Raw genomic sequence first — 23,560 nt, forward strand, 5'->3', positions numbered from 1 at the left:
TAAAAGCGAAGAGGAAATTCCTTCCTGACCTTGCAAATGATCATTTTCTTTCTTGAAGCATGAGATTTGATTGCCCTTGCAATCCAGGCTCACACTTGCTGCCTGCATTGTGAATAACCATCCCTTTCTCAGTCATGGTGTTTGACTCTATGACCTCCCACAGAAATGAATTCCAAGCACAGATGCTGCATTGAAAATGGAGCTGGGGAGTTCTTTTGATATTAGATGGTAGACATTGAGCTAGGAGCATCCTGCTCTGAATTCTCTATAAATGCAAATCTGGCTGGGTCAGGGAGAAGATATCCAAAGAGTTTCAGAAAGCATTTACCCTGTGAAATTGTACTTAAAAATCCCAGGGTGAACTCTTCAGTTAGTTAGAATGTGGTCCCCAAACACCAAGGTTGTGGGTTCAATCCCCAGTCAGGGCACATACCAGAATTAACCAATGAATGCATAAATGAGTGGAAGGACAAATGGGTGTTTTTTATCCTCTCTCCCTCTCTCTCTCTCTCTCTCTCTCTCTCTCTCTCTCTCTCTCTCTCTCTCTCTTCTTTCCTCTCTTTTTCTAAAAATCAATTTTTAAAAAATCCCAGAGTGGGAAACCAGTGTAGCTTTTTTCCCCTAATTCGATTAGAGATGATGGAGAATATTTTAGTAATAAGCAACCAATATCTTGGAGGAAAGCAACCATTTTGGTAATTATTAATTCAGACTTGTTTTCGGAATATGTGATGTTTGGGATGGCACCAGGGCAGAAGTTGGCCTTTGCTTTATTAATTCTTTGATAATAAAAATATTTGCATGGTGCTTTGTAGTTTATGATGTGATTTTCCAGGTTCAAGTTATCTCATGTGATTTTCTTAATAGCCATTGAGGTAGATAAGTATTGTTACTGGTACAAATCCCCAGTAATTGTGAAAATAATATTGGGAAGGAATACATAAAATCCTCAAGGAAACGACTGCTCTGGAGTAATCTGACACTTTGGAAGGGCTTATTTGCATAGAAACAGAGTGGTCACTACAAGTCAATTTACCAACTACTTTTATGCATCCAAAGTTGTCTTACCATAAATTAAACAAGTTGACATTGTTTATCTTGTTTCAGTTTGTGTGCATATTTGAATAGAAAAATAATACTTTATAACATTCATAATTAAATTTTTCAGTACTTCATGTTCTTGTCTAACTTGTGTGAATTGAAAGGCTTTACTGTACTCTTTCAAGTGAGATTTTAAAAGATAAAAATGAGTATTTTTCTAATTAAAAATAATTATGATTAATTTTTTATTGTGGTAAAATATCACTGCTTAAAATTTTCATTTTATCCATTATTAAATATATAATTGAGGCATTACTAAGAACATTCACACTGCTGTGCAACCGTTACCATTGTCCATCAAGATTTCTCATCTTCCCAAACTGAAACTCTGTACCCATTAAGCATTAACACCTCCCCCACCCAGCCCTAGCTTCTGGCAACCACCTCTATGAATTTGACTACTCTAGGTACTTCATATATGTGTAATCAAAATATTTGTGCTTCTGTGCATGTCTTAATTCACTTAGCATAATGTTTTCAAGATTCATCCATTTTGTAGCATTTGTCAGTATTTCCTTCCTTTAAGGCTGAACAATATTCCACTATATCTAGATACCACATGTTGTTTATCCATTCTTTTGTCGATGGACATTTGGGTTACTTCCATCTTTTGGCTATTGTGATTATGGCTACTTCATATTTAATAATTTTATTATTAAACTAGAGGCCTGGTGCAAGGGACTCATGCACTGGTGGGGGACGTGGCCTGTAGGGATTGGCCTGCTAAGGGAGTGCCACTCATCCTGATCAGCCAAGCAGCTGTGGACCCACCCTCTGAGTGGCTGCTCCACTGTGGGAGTGCACTAACCACCAGGGGGCAGTTTCTGCATTGAGTGTCTGCGTTGAGTGACTAGGGGGTGGTCAATGCGCTTCATAGCGACTGGTCAAGCAGTCGTTCTGGTTGTTCTGCCATTTGACAGCTGGAATTTTATTATATAGGATAAGTATTGAATAATCTCAGTGTGTAAACTTATTTTTATAAAATGGTTAAAAATGTTGACATATTTCCAAAATTATTTTTATTTTATTTTATTCATTATCATTCCTTTGACTTGCTCTAAGTACTTAATTTGCAAGAATTTATTGTCTTAATTTGGAAGTCAGAATTTTTTAGCACTAATGTCCATTATAGCTTGTATATAAAAGATACAGACACGGACAGAGGGCATGAATGTGAAGGAGGTCGTGGCCAGATTTAGTATGCAGATTTGAATTGTTTGACTTGTAGAAAGTGTATAATTAAAAAAAAAAATTAGTTGCCAACATCTAAAAATTAGATTTTCACATTAAATTCTAGATTTTTTGTGAGGACATACATGACATATGTGAGGACGTTTACTGTGAGGACATACATAACTTGTTAGGGTTTATTGGTTGCAATCAATGTGCTCTGTCTCAGGCTAACTTAGGAAAAAACATGATGTAATGAGATGGTAGGTGGTATATATGGAATGTAAGGAAAGACTAAAGAAAGGAACTGTAGAAATAACTGCAAGAGCGGAAGACCCCTGGATCTAGGGTCAGTTTCTTCTGGGCATTGCTAATGGGACATATTCTCTCCAAACTGTTTATGTCCTGTGTGGTTCAATCTAATGACTCTGTCTCTGAAGAGAAAGGCTGATTGGTGTGACAGGGGTCCCCTCCTCAGCCAGCATGGCATTGACTCGCCAAAACCGAATTTGGTAGTGGAAGAAATGGAGCGGAGAGTCATTCAGTTTGAGAGGGCAAGCTTAGATCAGTGACAGAATGTTTAAACAGAAAGTTTATCATCTGGCTACTGAATCAGGACTAACTCAATACCCCTTTCCCCATAGGATACTACAGGCCTAAAATTTCTTATGATTACCTTTTTTTGAAAACACAAGAAAGAAAGGAGATTTTAAAAGCAATTTTAATTTCTTTAAATTATAAACAAATGAAAGGTAAAATACTATGGAGAGTTCTCTTTTACATCTGTTTAGAATATTACCATTTTAAAATTGTTGTGATTTTTTTATTTGCTGTTTTTCAAATGTTATTAATATTTCTTTTATAAATTCTCCCTTATGAGAGGGGTCCTTAGGTTTGGAAGGCCTGGGCTGTAGAGCTATGATTCTTGCTCAAATACTCGGCACTAATTTGTAGCAAAGTCAGAATTCACAGCAAGTTTTTAAACATATATATTTTTATTGATTTTGAAGAGGAAGGAAGAGGGAGAGGGAGATAGAAACATCAATGATGAGAGAGAATCTTTGATCAGCTGCCTCCTGCACTCCCCACCCTGGGGATGGAACCCTCAACTTGGGCATGTGCCTTGACCAGGAATCAAACCATGACCTCCTGCTTCATAGATTGAGAATCCATACTAAGGCAAATAGAAATTAATAATTTTTCTTTGGGTTTCATAAAACATGCACTCATCCACCCACCCCAGCCCTGTTTGCACAGGTGTTTTTTTTTTTTTTTTGCAAGAGTATGTGGCCTTATGTAATAAACACTTTCCTGAAAAGCTAAAAATAAAGAAGATTAATGAATTTAGATATGGGAGGTTCACACTAACAATCTGGTCCTTGATCCCCAGTATGAAACATTCTTGTGGTCAGACCATTGCCTTAGTCTGACTCACTTGGATCAGCTATGCCCTTTCTGCTTGTCCTTCAAGGCTCAGCTTGTCTTCTCTCCTTCCCCAAGCCATGTCAAGCCACCTCACTAACTGTATTTAGAATGAATTTCATCATGTAGTTAATTATTAAGTAGTAATATTAATATTTATTAATAATATTGCCCTATAGTGTCACTTCTCCTTTTCCTAGCTTAATACTACCCATAATTTATGCCTTTCCATCTCTAATCATTCCATATCCAAATATTTTTGTTTTTTATACTTACAGATTGAATTGTTTTTACCTCCATCTAATTGTGATCTACCTCATACCATAAATTGTCATTTTCTATTGTTTTCAATTATTTTCTCAACCATATGGCACTTCTCTACTAATCTGTTTGTGCCTAGAAAATGCCTAGTACAGTTATTGCCTGTGAAAGCATGTTGTAGTATTTAATGCTGTGGTTTTCTAAATTATGAGGGGTATTGGAATCAGTTGGGTTAAGTTCTACATTTGCAATTGTCTTCTTCCCTACAACTCCAAATTTTTATCTAATTAAGAGCTAATCTAGTCCAGCTAGCATGGCTCAGTGGTTGAGCTTCTACCTATGAACCAGGAAGTCACAGTTTGATTCCCAATCAAGGCATATGCCCAATTGCGGGCTTGATCCCCAGAGTGTAGCATGCAAGAGGCAGCTGATCAATTATTCTCTCTCATTGTTGATGTTTCTCTCTCTCTCTCTCTCTCTCTCTCTCTCTCTCTCTCTCTCTCTCTCTTATTATATATATGCTAAGCTAGTGTTTAAAGATTTCAGAGAGCATGTTCCACCATGAGGACCATTTATTAAACATATCCACATGTATTTGCCTAGCCTAATTATTATATAAACCTTGAATCTTGGTCTGGTGTTTCTCTGTAGTTCCTGGTTTGATTCTGAATAAATATTCAAGGTTAAATAAGTTTTAAGATGAAATACGCAAGTGTATGATAATATTTATATCTTATGAATTTTAGGTTCAGTTAAATTCTAGAGGATATTTCAATTAATTTTTAAATTAAAAGTAGTTCACATTTCTTTAACTCATCGCAAGTGTTGAACACATAAAATCATTCCTTAAACAAATTCACACATACACACACATACTTTGAAAACCCCATTTGGGAGTCCCAAAAATCACTCAGTATTTATGGCAGGTAGCGTTTATTTGACACATTTACCCGTTTATTAGTTTGATTTTATATATTTGAACTTTTCTGACCATTGCCTATATTTTGGTTTAATCTTAGTTGACATGTAAGAAACCAAAAAATATAAAAGACATAGACTCATTACTACTTAATTCTTTTACCAAATATTTCATGTGTGTGGTCATTCTTTATTGATTCCATTAATGCATCTCCAGACACAAGTTATTTATGTTGACAAAATTTAGAGTTTTCCTGGACATTCCACCATTCCAAACAGTGGCTTCCCCCACACTCCTAGCAGCCACCTCCTGTTCCCATACATAAATGGCAGCCAGCAATGGCTGGAAACAAAGGACTCTCTCCCAGTCCCTGAATACAGTGACATTCATTCTGAGAGAAGCAGGGGCAGCTTTTTGAAAGCCGACTTCTTCAGCTGGACAATAACACACAATGAGTTATTGACTTGTTTATATACGGAGCTCTTTTCAGTAACTAACTCTGACTCCCACAGTCTGGACAAATGATTGATTTCGTGGTTAGAAAAAGAGAAAGCTCTTACGCTAAAACTCTGTAGTGCAAACTACTTCTTCCCCATTTGTTCCCGAACTGAATAGAACCTTATTAAAATGCACTTTCCAAAAAAATACCTGCAGCTGGCCTTTATAACCATGTTTTGTATATATAAATAAGTAATTTGTCCCAGTCTTTTGTATATTAACAGACCATTGGGAAACTTGTCAATATATAGGAAGGCTGATTGTCTTGTTTATGCTGAACTGTATTGCCTATATTGATCTGCATGTAAACTATGGATCAAATAATTTAATAATAAATCAATATTTACTAGTCAAAGACATCAATTTTTGATAGAAATAAAGATTTAATTTCTTGTTGGGTTATGTTGATTTATTAAGGACTTTATATACCACATACATCATATATGTCATACTTGAATCATTAGCTATTTTCTGAATACAAAGAAAACTATAAGTAGAACTACAGTTCAGAACCCTGAGTTTGGTTGGACTGATAGCTCTTTCCTGTTTGGTCAGTACTTAAATGGAATGTCAATATGAATTATGTAGGCAGAATACAACAGTTTCTTTGATTACTATACCTTTTATAAAAATACTAATGATTGGAGGTATTTTCTCCTATAAAATAGATTGTATCTTACTAAATATCAAAGTGTTTACACAATTAGCCTTTAAACAGAATTTGTTTTTCTCTGACTTATTTTTCCTAGGGTAATGCCCTCAAGCTTTATCTTTGTTGTATGTTTTTTAATTTGAAGGTTTTATTCAAGGATAGGATATTGTGGAACTCATTCATTTATAAAGTCACCAGGAATCAGAGCTGACTCTATGGCACAGAACACATATACTCTTTTTTTTTTTTAATATATTTTATTGATTTTTGTTTTTTGCCCCCCTCCCTCCCTCCCACACATCCCCTCCCTCCCCAGAGTTTTGTGTCCATTGGTTGTACTTATATGCATGTATAAAGTCCTTTGGTTGATCTATTATCTCCCCCATATCTTCCACATATACTCTTTTTATACACAAAAATTAGCCTCAGAAATTACAAAGTCATTGACAGAAAAGAATATCTCATGTATTTTAGATAAGAACAGTCAATAAAAAGCATCTAGTTTTATTTTAATGAAGAGACAGGATGCTCTCTTCTAAAGTGATAGGATAAAAGAATCCTACTATTGTTGTCATGTCCTAGGATGTGGGAGAGAAATGCTATTGGTATGGCATATTATTAATGCCTTAGGGTGAAAATGCACTCTTTGAATTTGACATTTTATTTTCAATAATTTTCCTTAAGTGATTGTAATAAGCCTCGCTCTCGCTCTCGCTCTCTTCTTTCTCTCTCTCGGCTGGTCTGTTTCCAGAAAAGGCCATGTGTGTATCCTTATATTTTGTTTACAATTTAATTTCCAATAACTTGCTGGATTCTCTATTTGGCAGTATGCATATGGTGCTTTTCAGTACTGTTGATGTTTTCCCCTCAAGCTATGTACAGTATTTCGGTAAATGTTGAGTATTGGAATGAAGGTGATTTTTCTAACTATAGCTCTTTCAAATGTAAAGAATTTCCACCTTCAGAGAATTTATTGGAAGCAGTTCTAAATGCCATAGTCCTGAGGGTCCTAATTAGAATCTAACTACTACTGTGGCATTGAGTTTTGTAGTTATGTTTTTGTTTTGTTTTGTTTTGTTTTGTTTCTCTTCAAAAATATCTGCTCTGAATGTTTTTGCATTTGGAAATCAATTTTGTAAAGGCTAGATAAGCTTGGTGAATATTTTCCCAGTCATACTCCAATTCATTTATCTATTCCTGATATGAGAATTCCACAATGAAGAAATAACCATGAAGGCTTGACACAATATATTGTGCCTCAGTTTACAGATAGGATTCCATGAATGGAAGTTGAGTTTGATACTTGGTGTTTTATATTATTGAGGGTTTTTTTTATTATTATTATTCCTACAGCACAGGAAAATATTTTCCTCGGGGAAGGGGATTAATAAGCCTAAGAATAGACTCACATAATATTTTCCCCCAGTTTTATTGAAGTATAATTGCCATTTGGTACTGTGTAAGTATAAGGTATAGAGCATAACGACTTTCATGTATGGTGAAATGCTAACTTCAATAAGTTTAGTTAATATCTATCATCTCACATAAATACAAAGAAAACCCCAATTTTTTAACCTTGTGAGGAAAACTCTTAGGATCTCTTGAAACTTTTAAAAATACCATATATCATTGTTAACTATAGTCATCATGTACAATACATGATTTTTTAAAAACTTGTTTTTGGTAAATTCTCAATCTATCAATAGGATAGAGATCAGCCTGCCTGCCACCTGTTTTTTGTTTTATTGAGGCATAGCTACACTCATTCATTTATATATTGTCTATTTCATGATATCAGGTCTTAGTAGAATAATTGCAACAGACTGTATACCCACTCCCAAGCCTAAAATATTTACTATCTGGCCCTTCACAAAAATATTTGTCAACTACTTATCTAGGCTGATCATTAGATGAAAGATTCCTGGATCTTGCCTCTCCACCAAAACAAATCTCTGATATACTGAGCTGTATCACAATCAGTAGATGAAGAGTTCATAGGTACATCCAGCCATGTGGCTCAGTGGTTGACCTATGAACCAGGAGGTCATGGTTTGATTCCCAGCCTGGGTTGTGTGTTCAATCCCTAGTGTGGACCATGCAGGAGGCAGCCGATCAATGATTCTCATCATTTCTATCTCTCTACCTCTCTCTTCCTTTCTGAAATATATATATATATATATATATATATATATATATATATATATATATATATATATATATATAAAAGAGTTCACAGGCATGATATTATTCATATAGAATATATGCATAGTTAGATTAAAGAGCCTATATCGTTGGCCCCGCCTCTATTTTATCCCAAGTATAAGAGTGGGTCTTCAGGCAAGGTATTGATTAAAGATTTATGTGAACACAAGCATAAATGGCCAGGCATACAATTGAGACCTCTTTAAAACATACAAAACAAAGCAAAAAACATGGTCATTATTCATTTTTAATCCTCAATAAAAAGAGACAACATGGAAAGTCCATTGTTTAAGAGCTAACTGTTCAAGATTCCAATTCAGAGGATTCAGTATCAGGCTATTTTCTTTTTTTTCTATTAATGTCAATTTGTTGAGTGAATATTATTGAGTGAGTTTAGTGTTTTCCTTTTGTTGAAAACAGTATTTTGTGTACATGGAAACTATTTATAAAGAAATATAGAATGGACTACATTCACCTTTTTATAAGAGTTAGTGGCAGTAGCAGAAGACCTTTATCTGGCTTTGTGAATAGAGCAGATCAAAGGTAACTGTTCAGGTATTTCAGGTGCATTATCCTTTGTTGTGAAATATTATAAACCATTTTTCACCATTCTAGAGTGTTTGAATTGACATTTGCCTTTGGTTTATGTCCTTGAATTCTTATCCTGACATAACAGCAGCCAATTTTTTCCCTACTGGCAATAAAAGAGGAAATATCCCCCTCATTTTAAAAAGCTGCCATGCTCATTTTGATAAAATGTCTTTAAACTATTGTCAACTATCTGCATATCCAAATCATATCTCAGTAAATTTAAAAACGACAAAAGTGGAAGTGAAAATTTCAGTATTAAATGTTTTAAATATAAAAAATAAACTTTAGCCGGGACCGGTTTGGCTCAGTGGATAGAGCATCGGCCTGCGGACTGATAGAGCAATTCCGGGCAAGGGCATGTACCTTGGTTGCGAGCACATCCCCAGTGGGGGGTGTGCAAGAGGCAGCTGATCAATGATTCTCTCTCATCGATGTTTCTAACTCTCTATCCCTCTCTCTTCCTCTCTGTGAAAAATCAATAAAATATATTTTTAAAAAATAAATAAACTTTAGACTTATTTATTTCAATGGAATTAATTCATTTTCACATAAGTATTTGAAATTTTCATGATTGTGTTAAATTAATTGTTTGAGTAAAGGCTGCTATTAGGTATAAATAGGTGCCTATTTTTATTTATTTATTTATTTTTTTAGTTGAACCTGGCTGTGGATGAGCAGAAAGAGAAAATTACAGAAAAAATCATTCTTTCTATGACAGCAAAAGAACTCCATAAGGCACAGGAAGAAGTAAGGAACTTGCTTTTTAAACTATATTGTAACATCACAATGAACACTAATTTTAGAATTAAGACAAATTTTACTTGAGTCTGATGGTGAACCAAATAACTATAAATAGTTGCCTGATAACAACATAATGGGAAAATTTATCAAAATCATTTTATTGATATAGGAAGCTTGAAAAATAATTATATACTTGAAAGATTAAATTATATTGTAATTTTCTGAAAAATATTTCTGAATGCTTCTCATAAAAATATCGATTTAGGAAGTTATTACATGTGACTAGAATCTGAAAATTGTAAAATGCACTAGCAGGAAAACCATTAAAATTTTGTTGGACTTTAAATAAATACTAAATCTTATTTGTATTTTCTGACTTTCTATGAGTAGAATTATTATTATGAATTTGAGCAACACTAATAATGTTTTCTGTTCTCAAGGAAAAACTGTAGTTTACAAATGTCAGGTCTAAGTGAGCTAACTATAAGATTCTGTTGTCAGTATTGTAATGAAGAACCATTAAAGCAAATCTTCTTCTCTCCAGAGCTCATGCTGTGAAGCTGACAGCATCATCGTCCATAAATGAAATTTTAATAGAAAATTAATGTTAGATAAAAGGGGAAAATGATTTTTATGTAGTTTACTGGAATACAAAAGCAGTTAATCTTTCTGAAACAAGATGATGGTTTTGCCCATTTCCATGTGCCACTGTCAGTAAATAAAATCTACAAGCAACTTAAAGAATAAGATAGTGTCAATACTTAAAAATTAAACTTTCATGTAACTCTCTTGACATTTTAGCAAATAAATCTAGGCAAGGTTTAGATTTTTAGTATTTTCTTATTTTGATTATATCTCTTTTGTTAACTATGTATTTTACAATAGATGAAAAGGTACAATGCATTTTCCTGAGTGAATTCGTCTTACATTAGTGTCTACATTAATATTTAGGAGTTATATATGTCCAGTATTAAAGACTATATTGCAAACATTGATTGGTAATCTCAGTAGAAAATATCTCATAAGAAAAATTCAAAGATGTAACAAATACAATTGTATAGATTTAAGTTATAGTTCTCATTCCACTTAATATTAACAAGTTAAAAGAGCAGGTTTTTAATGATAAATTTTAAAATGTTGTCCTCTATTTATTTTTAAAATGTTCTTTATTACAGTTGGAGAGATTTATTATATTTTTTCAGTAAGTTTAAAATGACTCTATCATGTATCTTGGTATGGTAAACTTTAGAAAATGAAAATAAATATCTCTAGTGTAATTATAATTATATCTATAACACAAATTATCATTAGAGAGAAATAGGAAATTTAAAAAATGAAAAAATAAAAATATGTACACAGATAATAATTTAATAAAAAAAATAATTTAGCAGAGAAAAAAATAAAATAAAATAAAAAATGAAAAAAATAAAGTATTTTCTGCCTTTTAAATATTATAATTGTTTACTCTTTGATATTTTATGCAAAATCACAGCTTCAGTGATCATTATACTAAATATATAATTTTGAATGCTACTTTGCTAGCCAAACTGGAAATGAAAATTATTTTTTTTTCTGGAAAATCCAACAGTATTATTCATATTTGATATTTTTTCTCTATTATCACCTTAATATCTGTTTAATATCTATGTACCTGCACAGGACTATATTTGGTTATATATCTGCTTGATCAGCTGTGTGTGTGTGGAATATTCCATACACTATGAGAATAGTTGTAACATCATTACTTTGAAAGTGATTATATTAATACAAGAAGCGTGGGGGTGTCCATCAGCCCAGCCTGCACCTTCTCCAATCTGGGACCCCTTGAGGGATGTTGGGGCAGTCAGACATCCCTCTCACAATCCAGGAAAGCTGGATCCCAACTGCTTGCCTGCCTGCCTGATTGCCTCTAATCACTTCTGCCTGCCAACCTGATCACCCCCTAACCACTCCTCTGCCAGCCTGATTGCCCCTATCTGCCCTGCCCTGCCAGCCTGGTCACCCCCAACTGCCCTCCACTGCTGGCCTGATTAGCCCTAATTACCCTCTCCTGTAGCCCAGGTCTCCCCAGCTGCCCTCCCCTGAAGGCATTGTCCCCCCAACTGCCCTCCCCTGCAGGCCTGATCGCCCCCTAACTGCCCTTTTCTGAAGACCTGGTCCCCCCAACTGTCCTCCCTGCAGGTCTGGTTGCCCCCAACTGCCCTCCGCTGTGGGGGCAGTCACCTTTAACTCCCTGCTCACCTGATTGCCCACAACTGCCCTCCCCTGTTGGCTATCTTGTGGTGGCCATCTTGTGTCCACATGAGGGGAGCCATCTTTGACCACATGGGGCGGCCATCTTGTGTGTTGGAGTGAGGGTCAATTTGCATATTACCTCTTTATTATATAGGATTGAGTTGTAATTTCTAGTATTTTGGTTAGGAAAAGTCAGTGACATCCAGTTTTGGCCCTAATTCACATACAGAGAAGTGAACTTGTGATGATAAAGAGAAATGCAAAGTTGTGGAGGGTTGATTACTTTAATACTTACTTTTTACTATAATTTACTTTTTTACAATACTATTTTTTTAACATTTTAAAAACCTAAATTAAACATCCTAAAACCTGAGATTTAGAATTCTGCTTCCTATAGTTTTATCTTAAAATCTGGTTTAATTTCATGTAATTTTTCCACATGAAAACTGGGAGTAATAATAATATATTCATCATCAGACCACTTTGAGGTAATGACTTATGTTAAACTATATCAAGCTTTTAGAAAATGGTCTACTGGAAAGCTGCATGTAATTTATTATTGTTGGTTTAAAAGGGTGTTGTTCCAGGTTATCTAAAAGTAAATACCTAAGTGTGAATAAATGTATACGTATTTTATTAGAAGAACTGCCTATGAGAGAAAATGGGGAGAGCTATGGGTGATGCTGGGAGATATATCTGAGCACCAGGAAAGAAAGAGGAAAGGAAGACTGAATGGAAGCATCCTAAACTGTTGTGCAGTCTAAGGAAGGTTCAGCAAAGCTGGTGGTGTATCCTTAAGCCAAAATTGTCTAAAGAGGAATCCTGTGACTTGGTCTTCTCAGCCATTGGTAACAGCTTGGTGATGGATTTCAGAGCACGGTAGTTGGGACTCGTAGACAATTATGCTCCTATAGTTAGAAGTCAGTAAAACACATTCTTTTTTTCTTTTTCTTTTTTAAATAAATCTTTATTGTTCATATTATTACAAATGTTCCTCATTTTTTTCCCCTCCATTGCTCCCCTCCACCAGGATCCCACCACACCCTCTGTCCTTTCCCCACCCCCCATTGTCCTCATCCATAGGCACATAGTTTATGTTCAGGTTGTTCCCTCACCCCCCTCCTCCCTTTTCCCCGAGAATCATTAGTCCACTCCCCTTCCATACCTATGATTCTATTATATTCACTAGTTAATATTGTTCATCAGGTTTTTTTTAATTCCCTTGGCTTTTTTCACTTGTTGATAGTTACATATTTGTTGATCATAATTTTTATCTATATCTTCTTCCTCTTCCTAAAGAACCCCTTTCAGCAATTCATATAATTCTGGTTTGGTTGTGATGAACTCCTTTAGCTTTTTTTTATTTATGAGGCTCTTTATCTGGCCTTTGATTCTGAGTGATAGCTTTGCTGGGTAGAGTATTTTTGGCTGTAGGTTCTTGTTATTCATCACCTTGAATATTTCTTGCCATTCCAGTCTGGCCTGATGGTTTCTGTTGAGAAATCAGCTGACAATCAAATGGGTGCTCCTTTATAGGTAACTACCTGCTTTTCTCTTGCTGCTTTTAATATTCTCTTTGTCTTTTTCTCTTGGAATTTTAATTATGATGTGTCTTGGTGTGATCCTCTTTGGATTCCTTTTGTTTGGGGTTCTGTGCGCTTCCTGGACTTGTAAGTCTAATTCTTTCCCCAGGTGGGGGAAGTTTTCTGTCACTATTTCTTCCAGTATTCTTTCGGTATCTTGCTCTTTTTCTTCTGGGACCCCCATAATTCTGATGTTGATTCATTTGAAATTGTCCCAGAGGTTTCTTACACTATCTTCAACTTTCTGGATTCTCTTATCTTCTTGCTTCTGTGGAGGAGTGTCCTCTGGTTCTTTGTGATCCAAATCTTTGACTTGATTCTTGCGATCTTCCATTCTGTTTTTAGGACTCTGTATAATATTTTTTATTTCAGACAACGTATTCTTTATTTCTAGTTGATTCCCTTTCATATCCTCATAGGTCTCATTTATTTTATCAGCCTTTTCTAGGAAATTCTTGAAAAACCTTATAAGTGTGGTTTTGAACTCTATGTCCAGTCGCTTCTTGTCCTCCATTTCTTTTGTTTGTAATCTGTTTCCTTGTCTCTGCATTTTCACAGCTTCCCTGAGTTTGTAGGATGGCTTTGTGTGCTAAGGTGTCCTATATGGTTCAGTGGGTCAGCCTCCCAGTTACCTGAGGTGGACAGTCTTGGTGTAGCCCTTTGTGAGCTGTGTGTGCAGTCTTGTTGTTAAGCCTTGCTTGTTGTTGGTATCCTGGGAAGCGTTGATCTTCAAGCCAATTTGCTATGAGGATCAGAAGTGTCTCAGCTAGGAGGGTTTCTGTATTCTGCTTGGATGGAGCGGAGTCTCTGGGTGGCAAAGCCAAGCTTTGGTGAATCCTGTAGGATTGGTTGCAGGCAAGCACACCTGTTTGGTATAGGCACAAACAAGCTTTGGATTCCTGTCTGTCCCTTCCTAGTACAGTCCTATTTGTGGCAAACGAAAAAGCTAGCCACTGGAAGGGCTTCTGTGCTTCGCTTGATGGGGCGGAGTCTCGTGTGGTGCAGACAAGCTTTATTCAGCCTCTCCCTACGAGGGTCTGGTTTCTGAGTCTCGTAGTAAGACTGCTGGCTTCACACACCTCCAAGAGATCTCTGCCCACTGCCTGACAGTCTGGCCTCTCCCTGTCTGGGGCCATCTAACAGAGCAATAGGGTGGTTCTGTTTTCCTCCCGAATAAGAAAGCTAACCACCGAGCATTAGCTGTCTGCCCTCTCTATGCACAGGGAGTAAGCCAGTAGCGAGCTCGGCCCGCCCTCTCCGTGGTCCACAAGCAAGCCAGCAGCAAAGGTCGCCTTTTCACACGCATAGTTCTCTGCACCTTCACAGTTCTTGAGGTTCAGCATGCCTTCTCTCTTCTTCCCAGATGGTAGAGCCTCCTCTCAGCCATCCATCCCGTGCTTCAGGGTGATGTTTCTCCTGTTTTCTAGTTCTAAATTCAAATTTGTTGTGGTAGGCTGCATTCAGGTGTCTACCCTATGCCACCATCTTGGTTTCTCCCTTGGCAGTAAAACACATTCTTATTGCTTCCTGAAAAGATATAGTTGACACCATCCTTGTTACCATCAACATAGTCAAGTAGGTGATATAGACATTTAAAATATTTATATTTTTAATCATCTCTTTCCTCATGTGTAAATGGGGATGTTAGATTCTTGAATCAGCCTAAAGTCCATAAGGGACCTATGGTCAGAAATAAGATGTATATACTTCCTAGCATTAGTCTAGGAAACTATTAAAAAGTTGAGAGTAATTGAAGTGGTAGGAACAAGAGGTGGTACACACATCAGGTTTCCTGGAAGTTACACTGCAGCTTCCAAATCAAGAGATACTGAATTTTGCTCACAAGTCCCCATATTTTCTCATCTTCATTCATTTAAGTCTGGGTTATATTCATTTTTTTTAATTTATTTATTTGTGTCCTTATTCCCCTTTACTCCCCATCCTCCCCCCCCCCACCATGCCCTCACCCCCCTGTTGTCTGTATCCATTGGTTAGGCTTATATGCACACATTCAAGTCCTTTGGTTGATCTCTCCCCCTTACCCTCCTCCCCCTCCCCCATATCTTTCCTCTAAGGCACATGTGTCAAACACAAGGCCCGCGGGCCAAATCCATCCCGCCAGGCCTTGCAATGTGGCCCGCACCGCGCTGTCATCACTGCACTCCGCTGCGTTTCCATCACAATGACAGTTTATGACTGTTCAGTAAACCATTCGGCCCGCGATTTTGGCTGGATTTTAGATTTTGGCCCCTTCTCTGATTGAGTTCGACACCCCTAGGCTAGCATAATGCTCTCCAGGTCCATCCATGCTGTTGCAAATGTGAAGAACTCCTTCTTTTTACCACAGTTAGTATTCCATTGTGTAGGTGTACCACAATTTTTTAATCCACTCATCTGCTGATGGACACTTAGGCTGTTTCCAAATCATAGCCATGGTGAATTGTGCTGCTATGAACATAGGGGTGCATATGTCCTTTCTAATTGGTGTTTCTAGTTTCTTAGAATATATTCCTAGGAGTGGAATCACTGGGTCAAATAGGAATTCCAATTTTTAGTTTTTTGAGGAAACTCCATACTGTTCTTCACAGTGGCTGTATTCCCACCAGTAGTGCATGAGGGTTCCTTTCTCTCTGCCTCTTTGCCAGCACTTGTGATTTGTTGATTTGTTGATGATAACTATTCTGATAGGTATAAGATGGTACCTCATTGTTGTTTTGACTTTGAGCATGTTTTCACATGTTTCTTTGCCTTCCTTCTGTATTCTCTCTAAAAGTATCTATTTAGGTCCATTGCCCTTTTTTTTTTTTTTTTTTTTTTTTTATCTTCCTTTTGTTAATCTGGAAAACATTGTACTCTTGGCCTGAAACAAAAAAAGATATTTTAGAAAGTTTAAAATACTAATTTTCGTTTGTTGATGTTGGCCATTCTGACAGGTGTGGATGGTACCGCATTGTTGTTTTGATTTGCATTTCTCGGATAATTAGTGACTTTGAGCATGTTTTCATGTACCTCTTGGCCTTCCTTCTGTCTTCTTTTGAGAAGATTCTATTTAGACCCATTGCCCATTTTTTAATTGGGTCATTTATCTTCCTTTTATTAAGTTGTATAAGCTGTCTGTAGACATTGGAGATTAAACCTTTATCAGTGATAACATTTGCAAATATGTTCTCCCATACAGAGGGCTTTCTTGTTGTTTTGTTGATGGTTTCCTTTTCTGTAAAAAAGCTTTTTATTTTGATGTAGTCCCATTTGTTTATTTTCTCTTTAGCTTCCATTGCCCTCGGGGAAGTATCAGTGAAGAAGTTCTTTTGGCATATGTCTGAGATTTTGCTGCCTGTGGATGCCTCTAGTATTTTTATAGTTTCCCGTCTTATGTTTAAGCCCTGTATCCATTTTGAGTTTATTTTTGTGTATGGTGTAAGTTGGTGATCCAGTTTCATTCTTTTGCATGTATCTGTCCAATTTTCCCAACACCATTTATTGAAGAGTCTGTATTGACTCCATTGTATGTTCGTGCCTCCTTTGTCAAATATTAACTGAGCATAGTGATTTGGGTTGATAGCTGGGTTCTCAATTCTATTCCTTTGATCTATATGTCTGTTCTTGTGCCAGTACCAGGCTGTTTTGAGAACAGTGGCTTTGTAATACAGCTTGAAATCTGGTATTGAGAACCCTCCTACTTTACTCTTCTTTCTCAGGATTGCTGTGGCAATTCAGGGTCTTTTGTTGTTCCAAATGAACTTTTGAAGAGTTTTTTCTAGGTCAGTGAAATATGCCGTTGGTATTTTAATTGGGAGTGCATTGAACCTATAGATTGCTTTGGAAGTATGGACATTTTGATGATGTTGATTCTACCAATCCATGAACATGGTATGTTCTTCCATCTGTTTACATCTTCCTCTATCTCTTTTTTCAGTGTTGTGTAGTTTTCCATGTATAGGTCTTTTGCCTCCTTAGTTAAGTTTATTCCAAGGTATCTTAATTTTTTTGGTGCGATGGTAAATGGGATTGCCTTTTTAGTCTCTGTTTCTACAAGTTCACTCTTGGTGTATAGAAATGCCATATATTTCTTGGCGGTAATTTTGTATCCTGCTACATTGCCAAAGTGTTGGCGAGGTTGCGGAGAAAAAGGAACCCTCGTGCACTGCTGGTGGGAATGCAGACTGGTGCAACCACTGTGGAGAACAGTATGGAGCTTCCTCAAAAAACTGGAAATGGAACTCCCATTTGACCCAGTAATCCCACTCCTAGGAATATATCCCAAGAAGCTAGAAACATCAATCAGTAAGGATACATGCACCCCTATGTTCATAGCAGCACAATTTACAATAGCTAGGATTTGGAAACAGCCTAGGTGCCCATCAGCAGATGATTGGATCCAAAAACTATGGTACATTTACACAATGGAATATTATGCTGCCATAAAAAAGAAAAAAATTCTCATCGTTTGCAGCAACCTGGATGGAATTGGAGAACATCATGCTGAGTGAAACAAGCCAGTCAATGAAAGAGAGACACCACATGACCTCACTTATTTATGGATGATAAAGAACATTATAAACTGAAGAACCAAAAGATAGTTATAGAGACAGTAAAGCAACAAGCAGACTCTCAATTACAGCGGGGAGGTTGGGGAGATCTGGGGGAGATAAGAGATCAACTGAAGGACTTGTATACATGCATATAAGTACAACCAATGGACACAAAACTCTGGGGATGTAGGGGATGTATGGAAGCCGGCAGGGGGGGGTGGGGGGGCAAGGGTATATGTACAAAAATAATAATTTAATAAAAAATATATTAAATAAAAAAATGTAATCTTAAAAAATTAATAATAAAATAAAATACTAATTTTCATCTCATGCCCCTTTCTGGTTCTTCTTAATTATGTTGTGAATTACTAGTAGGAAATTGCTTGGTCTTCACTTTAAGTGCTCACCTGGCTTTGAGCCCATCCTAGCTGTATATTACATGCCAAGATTACATTCCTAACATAGAGTCTGCTGCCCTAGTACTGTCTTCAAGTGACAGTTCAGTGCAAAGTGCTCTACTGTCCTCCATACTAACATAGATGGACTCAAGGCCACAGATAATTCAGGCAGGCAGCTGAAGTTTGATCTCATCAATATAAAATCCAGGAACTTCTCCAGGAGTTATTCATTGTAGCCGAAGTACAGTATTCAGAATGTATGGCTCAGAATGTACAACTTCAATATGTATGCATTTTAGAATGATTACAAACAAAATATTGTATAATGATTCTAAATCATCTTGAGAATTATAATTAATTCAAGAGTTGCATGAATGTATTAGAAAACATGACCAAACTGTCCTACGTTTTATGCAAAACCTACATTATGTTTACAGACAGGTGTGCATTTGCATTCTTTCAGAAGTGTAGCTTGTTTCCTCCTCAGAATACTCAATTTTTGTTTGTGTGTTATCTTCTGGTCATTTGTCACTCTCTCAAATTCTGAACAAGTATCACTTCCGTGCAGAATTTCCACGGAGAGTGAGGAGTAGAATGTGTAGGCTTTCCGCTGCACAATGAGATGGTGCATTTTTTCAGTATATGCATACGTAAGCCTTCTTCTGTGAATAGGACTGATAGGGTCAGATAATGTTTAAAGGGAAAGGCTTTATGTCTCTTGGGCCTCTATGTTTCCACATGGATGCTCCCACACACACATAGATTGAATTATGAACAGACCCATTAATGCTGGGATCACAAAAGGTCAAGTTTTGTCTTCTTTTACTCCTATTCACATTGCCTTTGTAGAGAGGGGGGAAAAGGGGATTTGCAGGAAAAAAAGATCATGATGAAGAATTTTAAAGAACATTTTCCCCCTTTTAGTAACATCTGCGATTTGAAAAAAAAAAATTATATTATGTAAAGTAATTCAGAAGTATTGTATTACCTATTCTATTTTGGTTTATGAATTAGTTCATCTTTAGGGTCATTTTTAAAGGGAACAAGTTATCACAATAATTGAGAACAAAATATCACACTTTGAGGCTAAAAGACCTTATGAATATGTAAAGTTACAAAGTTTTAATAAAATTGGATAGAATTTTTATCAACACATTTTTGGTGGGATTCTTCCTATGTTTTCAGGAATTTTTCATGTATTGTCTAATATGTTTAATAAATATATTATTTTTCTAAAACATTTAACTTGATGATTTTTAGTCATTTGTTTAGAAAAGGTGATAACTGGTGAAGTGAAATTTGACATACATGAACAAATAATCATTATGCCAATGAAAATAGCAAAAATTAGACTTTTTGGAGTAGAGAAGAATTCATAGTAAATGAAACTTTTAAGGCTTTAACCAATGACAGTCATTTAGTTTAGATTGAAAATGACATCATCAGTTGTATGGTTGGTTGATTTCTGATGTCACATGAAATCCCCTATCAGTGAAAGGCTATGAATTGTGACAGTAAAATCAGTCATGTATAAAAATGCTCTCAAATCAAAGCCAAAAACTTCTTTCTTTTCCTTCTTCTTCCTTCCTTCCTTCCTTCTCCTTCCTTCCTTCCTTCCTTCCTTCCTTCCTTTCCTTCCTTCCTTCCTTTCCTTTCTTTCCTTCTCTCTCTCTTTCTCTCTCTTCTTTCTTTCTTTCTTTCTTTCTTTCTTTCTTTCTTTCTTTCTTTCTTTCTTTCCTTCCTTCTTCCTTCCTTCCTTCCTTCCTTCCTTCCTTCCTTCCTTCCTTCCTTCCTTCCTTCCTTCTCTCTCTCTCTCTCTCTGGCTTTCTATAACACAAGATGGATATATAAAATTAAAGAGAGCAGTATTACTGACTAGCAAAATACATTGCATACTTAGTGTACTTTAAAGATTACATAAAATTATATCTTCCTGAACCATAAGACCCTAGAAATAAGCTCAGAGAGGATTAGTGCTTTCCAGAAATGGAATCTTGCTATTTAAGCCCTTTGATTCTTGGATTTTAATTTTGTCAGAAAGCTGTACAAGCAAGTAAACTGACCTGTATTGGTCTTTAGTTTGGGAATGAGAAATGCTATTACCCACAATTTAAAAAAAAATATTTTTATTGATTTCAGAAATGAAGGAAGAGGGCAAGAGAGATATAAACCTTAATGATGAGAGAGAATCATTGATTGTCTTACTCCTCTATGCCCCACACTGGGGATTGAGCCTGTAACTCTGGCATGTGCCCTAACCGGGAATTGAACCGTAACTTCCTGGTTCATAAGTTGATGCTCAAATGCTGAGCTATTCCAGCCAGGCTATTACCCATCATTTTTAATGATAACACTGCTAGAAGGTAGAATAGTGAAGATTAGGCTGAAAACATTGACTAATATGGGATCATTTCCATATTTTAAATGTTACAATTTTCTTAAAGGTCTAACAGTAAGCAAATAAATTTGTTCCAGAAAGTAAGAAAAGATCTTGAATCTTGAATACCAAACACAAGAAACTTGGGGGAGCAACTGCAAGTTTAATGTGCTATTGGAGGTACATTAATCCAGTTGAGATGGCAAGAAGAATTAGAAAGAGACCATGTTCAGGGAAACTACTTAGTAGTTATTTTGATAACTCAAGGGGTGGTGATAAGATGATGGCTTAAATTAGTGTATTACTTAAAAGAAAGGAAATGAAGGAGAGAAAATATATGTATTTAAAAGAAGGGTTGGCAAACTACAGTCCTGGGGCCAAATCAAGCCCACCACTTGATTTTCTTCATAAGGCTTGACTGGAACAACTGTGATTATAAATCTAGAAATTTTAAAATAAAGGGTACATGTTGCTAATCTATTGCTGTGTCTGGAAAAGTTCTATGCATTATTCAGGAACTGATATGTATTCAAAATATTGTCTAGAATACAGCATTGCCTTTGAAGTATGCTTATTTTGGAAAATTGTATTTCAGAAATTTAGAAAATTATATTTTGGATATTTGGAAGGAAGATAGCATATTTATTCATTTAAAAGGCCAACAAATGTTAATGAAATTAATATTAAAAATTTAAATTTTATATATATATATATGTATGTTAAAAATAAATTATTCTAAAAAAGAAGTTACATGTAATAAATTTAAATGTTGTTGCCACATATATTAGGTTATTTAAAGTCTAAAGAGGTTTTGTGATGTTAAGTAGTTTAAAAGTCCTTGGCAAACTTTTTAGCTATATATTCTTTTTATAATCAGAGATATTTTTCATTCAGCAATTGTAAATGACTATCTGTTTCATATTATTGAAGTGCAAAAGTTATAAATTTTCCCATCAATAAAATTTGTTGATGAAGGAATGTATACCTCTTCTAGTCTTTTTACTTGAAGAAAGATCTATACTCAAATCCTTGTATTCCAATAATTGATAACCAGGTAGTCAAAATCTAATAGGTGTGACATCAACAATTACTTCTTGCTAACAACTCTTGTAATTTAACCCCTTCAGGTGAGCAGGCTGATTGATGAATTGCAGACAGCTATCAAAAGCAACAGAGGTCATCTCTCTACACTTGGCCCCCAATTACAGGCTGAGCAGGAGCAATTCTCCTCTTATGTCTACCAACACATTAAAAGCCTTCCAGCAAAAACTCTTATCCCAAGAGGCCTGCAGCTCAAGGTGGGTGTCATTCTATGCCTTGCATTGAGTTTAGCCAGAGACAATACATTCTGCTGCATTTGAAGGCCCATGTAACAATGCAGATCAGCTTGAATTTCTTTTTATGTTGTCTTTCCTCAAACTGGAGTTTGGCTTACAAGTGATAATATTACCATTCAGGGAATGTATTTTAAAAGAAAATACCTGGAGGCCTTTGAAAGGTGGATTTATAATACTTCAAGTAGTTTTCAATCCAGGAAAGTAATTTCAGTGAAGAAATTTAATCGTGAACATTTGCAAACTTTCCCAAGAAACCAATTTTTCACTGGAATCGCTATGAATTTCAGTTTTTAAAAACAACTTGTTTGGAGAAATGGGCAAGCTTTAATCATTGACAGACAGGGGTGATAGGAATTAGAGATGGAAGGCCAAGAGGCTGATTGATGTTCAAACTACATTTCCAAGGAGAAGATTCTGTATTGGATAAGTGTGACACATATCTGGGTTCACTTGGTAAATCAATACTTTAGAATATGCTGGGCAAAAAGGTGAATTGGTTATTTGTCAGAACAAGATGAAAAAATGTCCTACACTATTATATGATGTTGCATCTTCAGAAGAGAAAAACAAGTCATATCTGATTAAAGTGGTTTAGGTACTGAAAGCTTAGGGAGTTTAAGTACCTTTATCATAATAGAATATCCATGTAAGTCTGTCAGATTAATATCATTTTATAATTTTACTTCCCATATTTTAAGAGACTATAATTATTTCAATTTGAATTATTCTATGTGTGACCCATTTCTATGTAAGGAACCATTACTACATCTCAACCAACTCATTTCCTTTGATTATATTTACATTTGAATGTGATCATATTAAAAATAGTTGCATTTTGATCAGCCTTTGTCACTAGAATTCTTCTTTCTTAACATTTAGTTTTATGCTGAAAATAACATTATACTTTTTTCTATAACTTGTTTCTTCTAATGGCATTCACCTCTCAATGGAACTAGTGCGACCATATCTTGGCTCTCTATACTAATAAAAGAAAAACATGCAAATTGACCATCACTCTGCTACACCCAGAGCGAGTATGCAAATCAACCCAACCAAATGGCAGTGGCCACAGAGCTAGAGGGAGCAGGAGGCTTGGATTACCCCCAGCGATGAAAGAAACCAAGCTTGGCCGGCCCTGACCTCCACTCAAGGCTACAAAGTTTCAATTATAGAAGATAAATAAATCCCAGATACCAGAGCCTCTACTTGGGGCACAGGGGGGAGGGGGACATGGCTGGCCTGCAAATCACCACAGGTCCCTCTCGCAGACCGCTCCATGCCCCAAGGGAACCCCCGCCCTGATCCAGGACACCTATCAGGGCAAACCAGCCAGCCCCACCCATGCATCAGGCCTCTATCCTATCTAATAAAAGAGTAATATACAAATTGACCATCACTCCAACACACAAGATGGCTGTCCCCATGTGGTCAAAGATGGCTGCCCATGTGGACACAAGATGGCTGCCACAAGATGATCAGCAGGGGAGGACAATGGGGAGGGACCAGGCCTACAAGAGAGGGAAGTTGTGGGTAATCAGGCC

General features: G+C 36.2%; 1 protein-coding gene across 1 annotated transcript in view; it reads left to right on the plus strand.

Moving 5' to 3' along the window:
• Positions 1–23,560, plus strand: part of DCDC1 (doublecortin domain containing 1) — a 274,158-nt gene that overhangs the window by 90,687 nt on the left and 159,911 nt on the right. The window contains exons 8-9 of the mRNA XM_045577759.1: positions 9,471–9,563; positions 21,810–21,980. Coding sequence (XP_045433715.1) covers positions 9,471–9,563; positions 21,810–21,980 — 264 coding nt within the window. The remainder of the gene's footprint in view (positions 1–9,470; positions 9,564–21,809; positions 21,981–23,560) is intronic.

Source organism: Pipistrellus kuhlii, unplaced genomic scaffold, assembly GCF_014108245.1.
Source record: "Pipistrellus kuhlii isolate mPipKuh1 unplaced genomic scaffold, mPipKuh1.p scaffold_m20_p_9, whole genome shotgun sequence".
NCBI lineage: Eukaryota > Metazoa > Chordata > Mammalia > Chiroptera > Vespertilionidae > Pipistrellus > Pipistrellus kuhlii.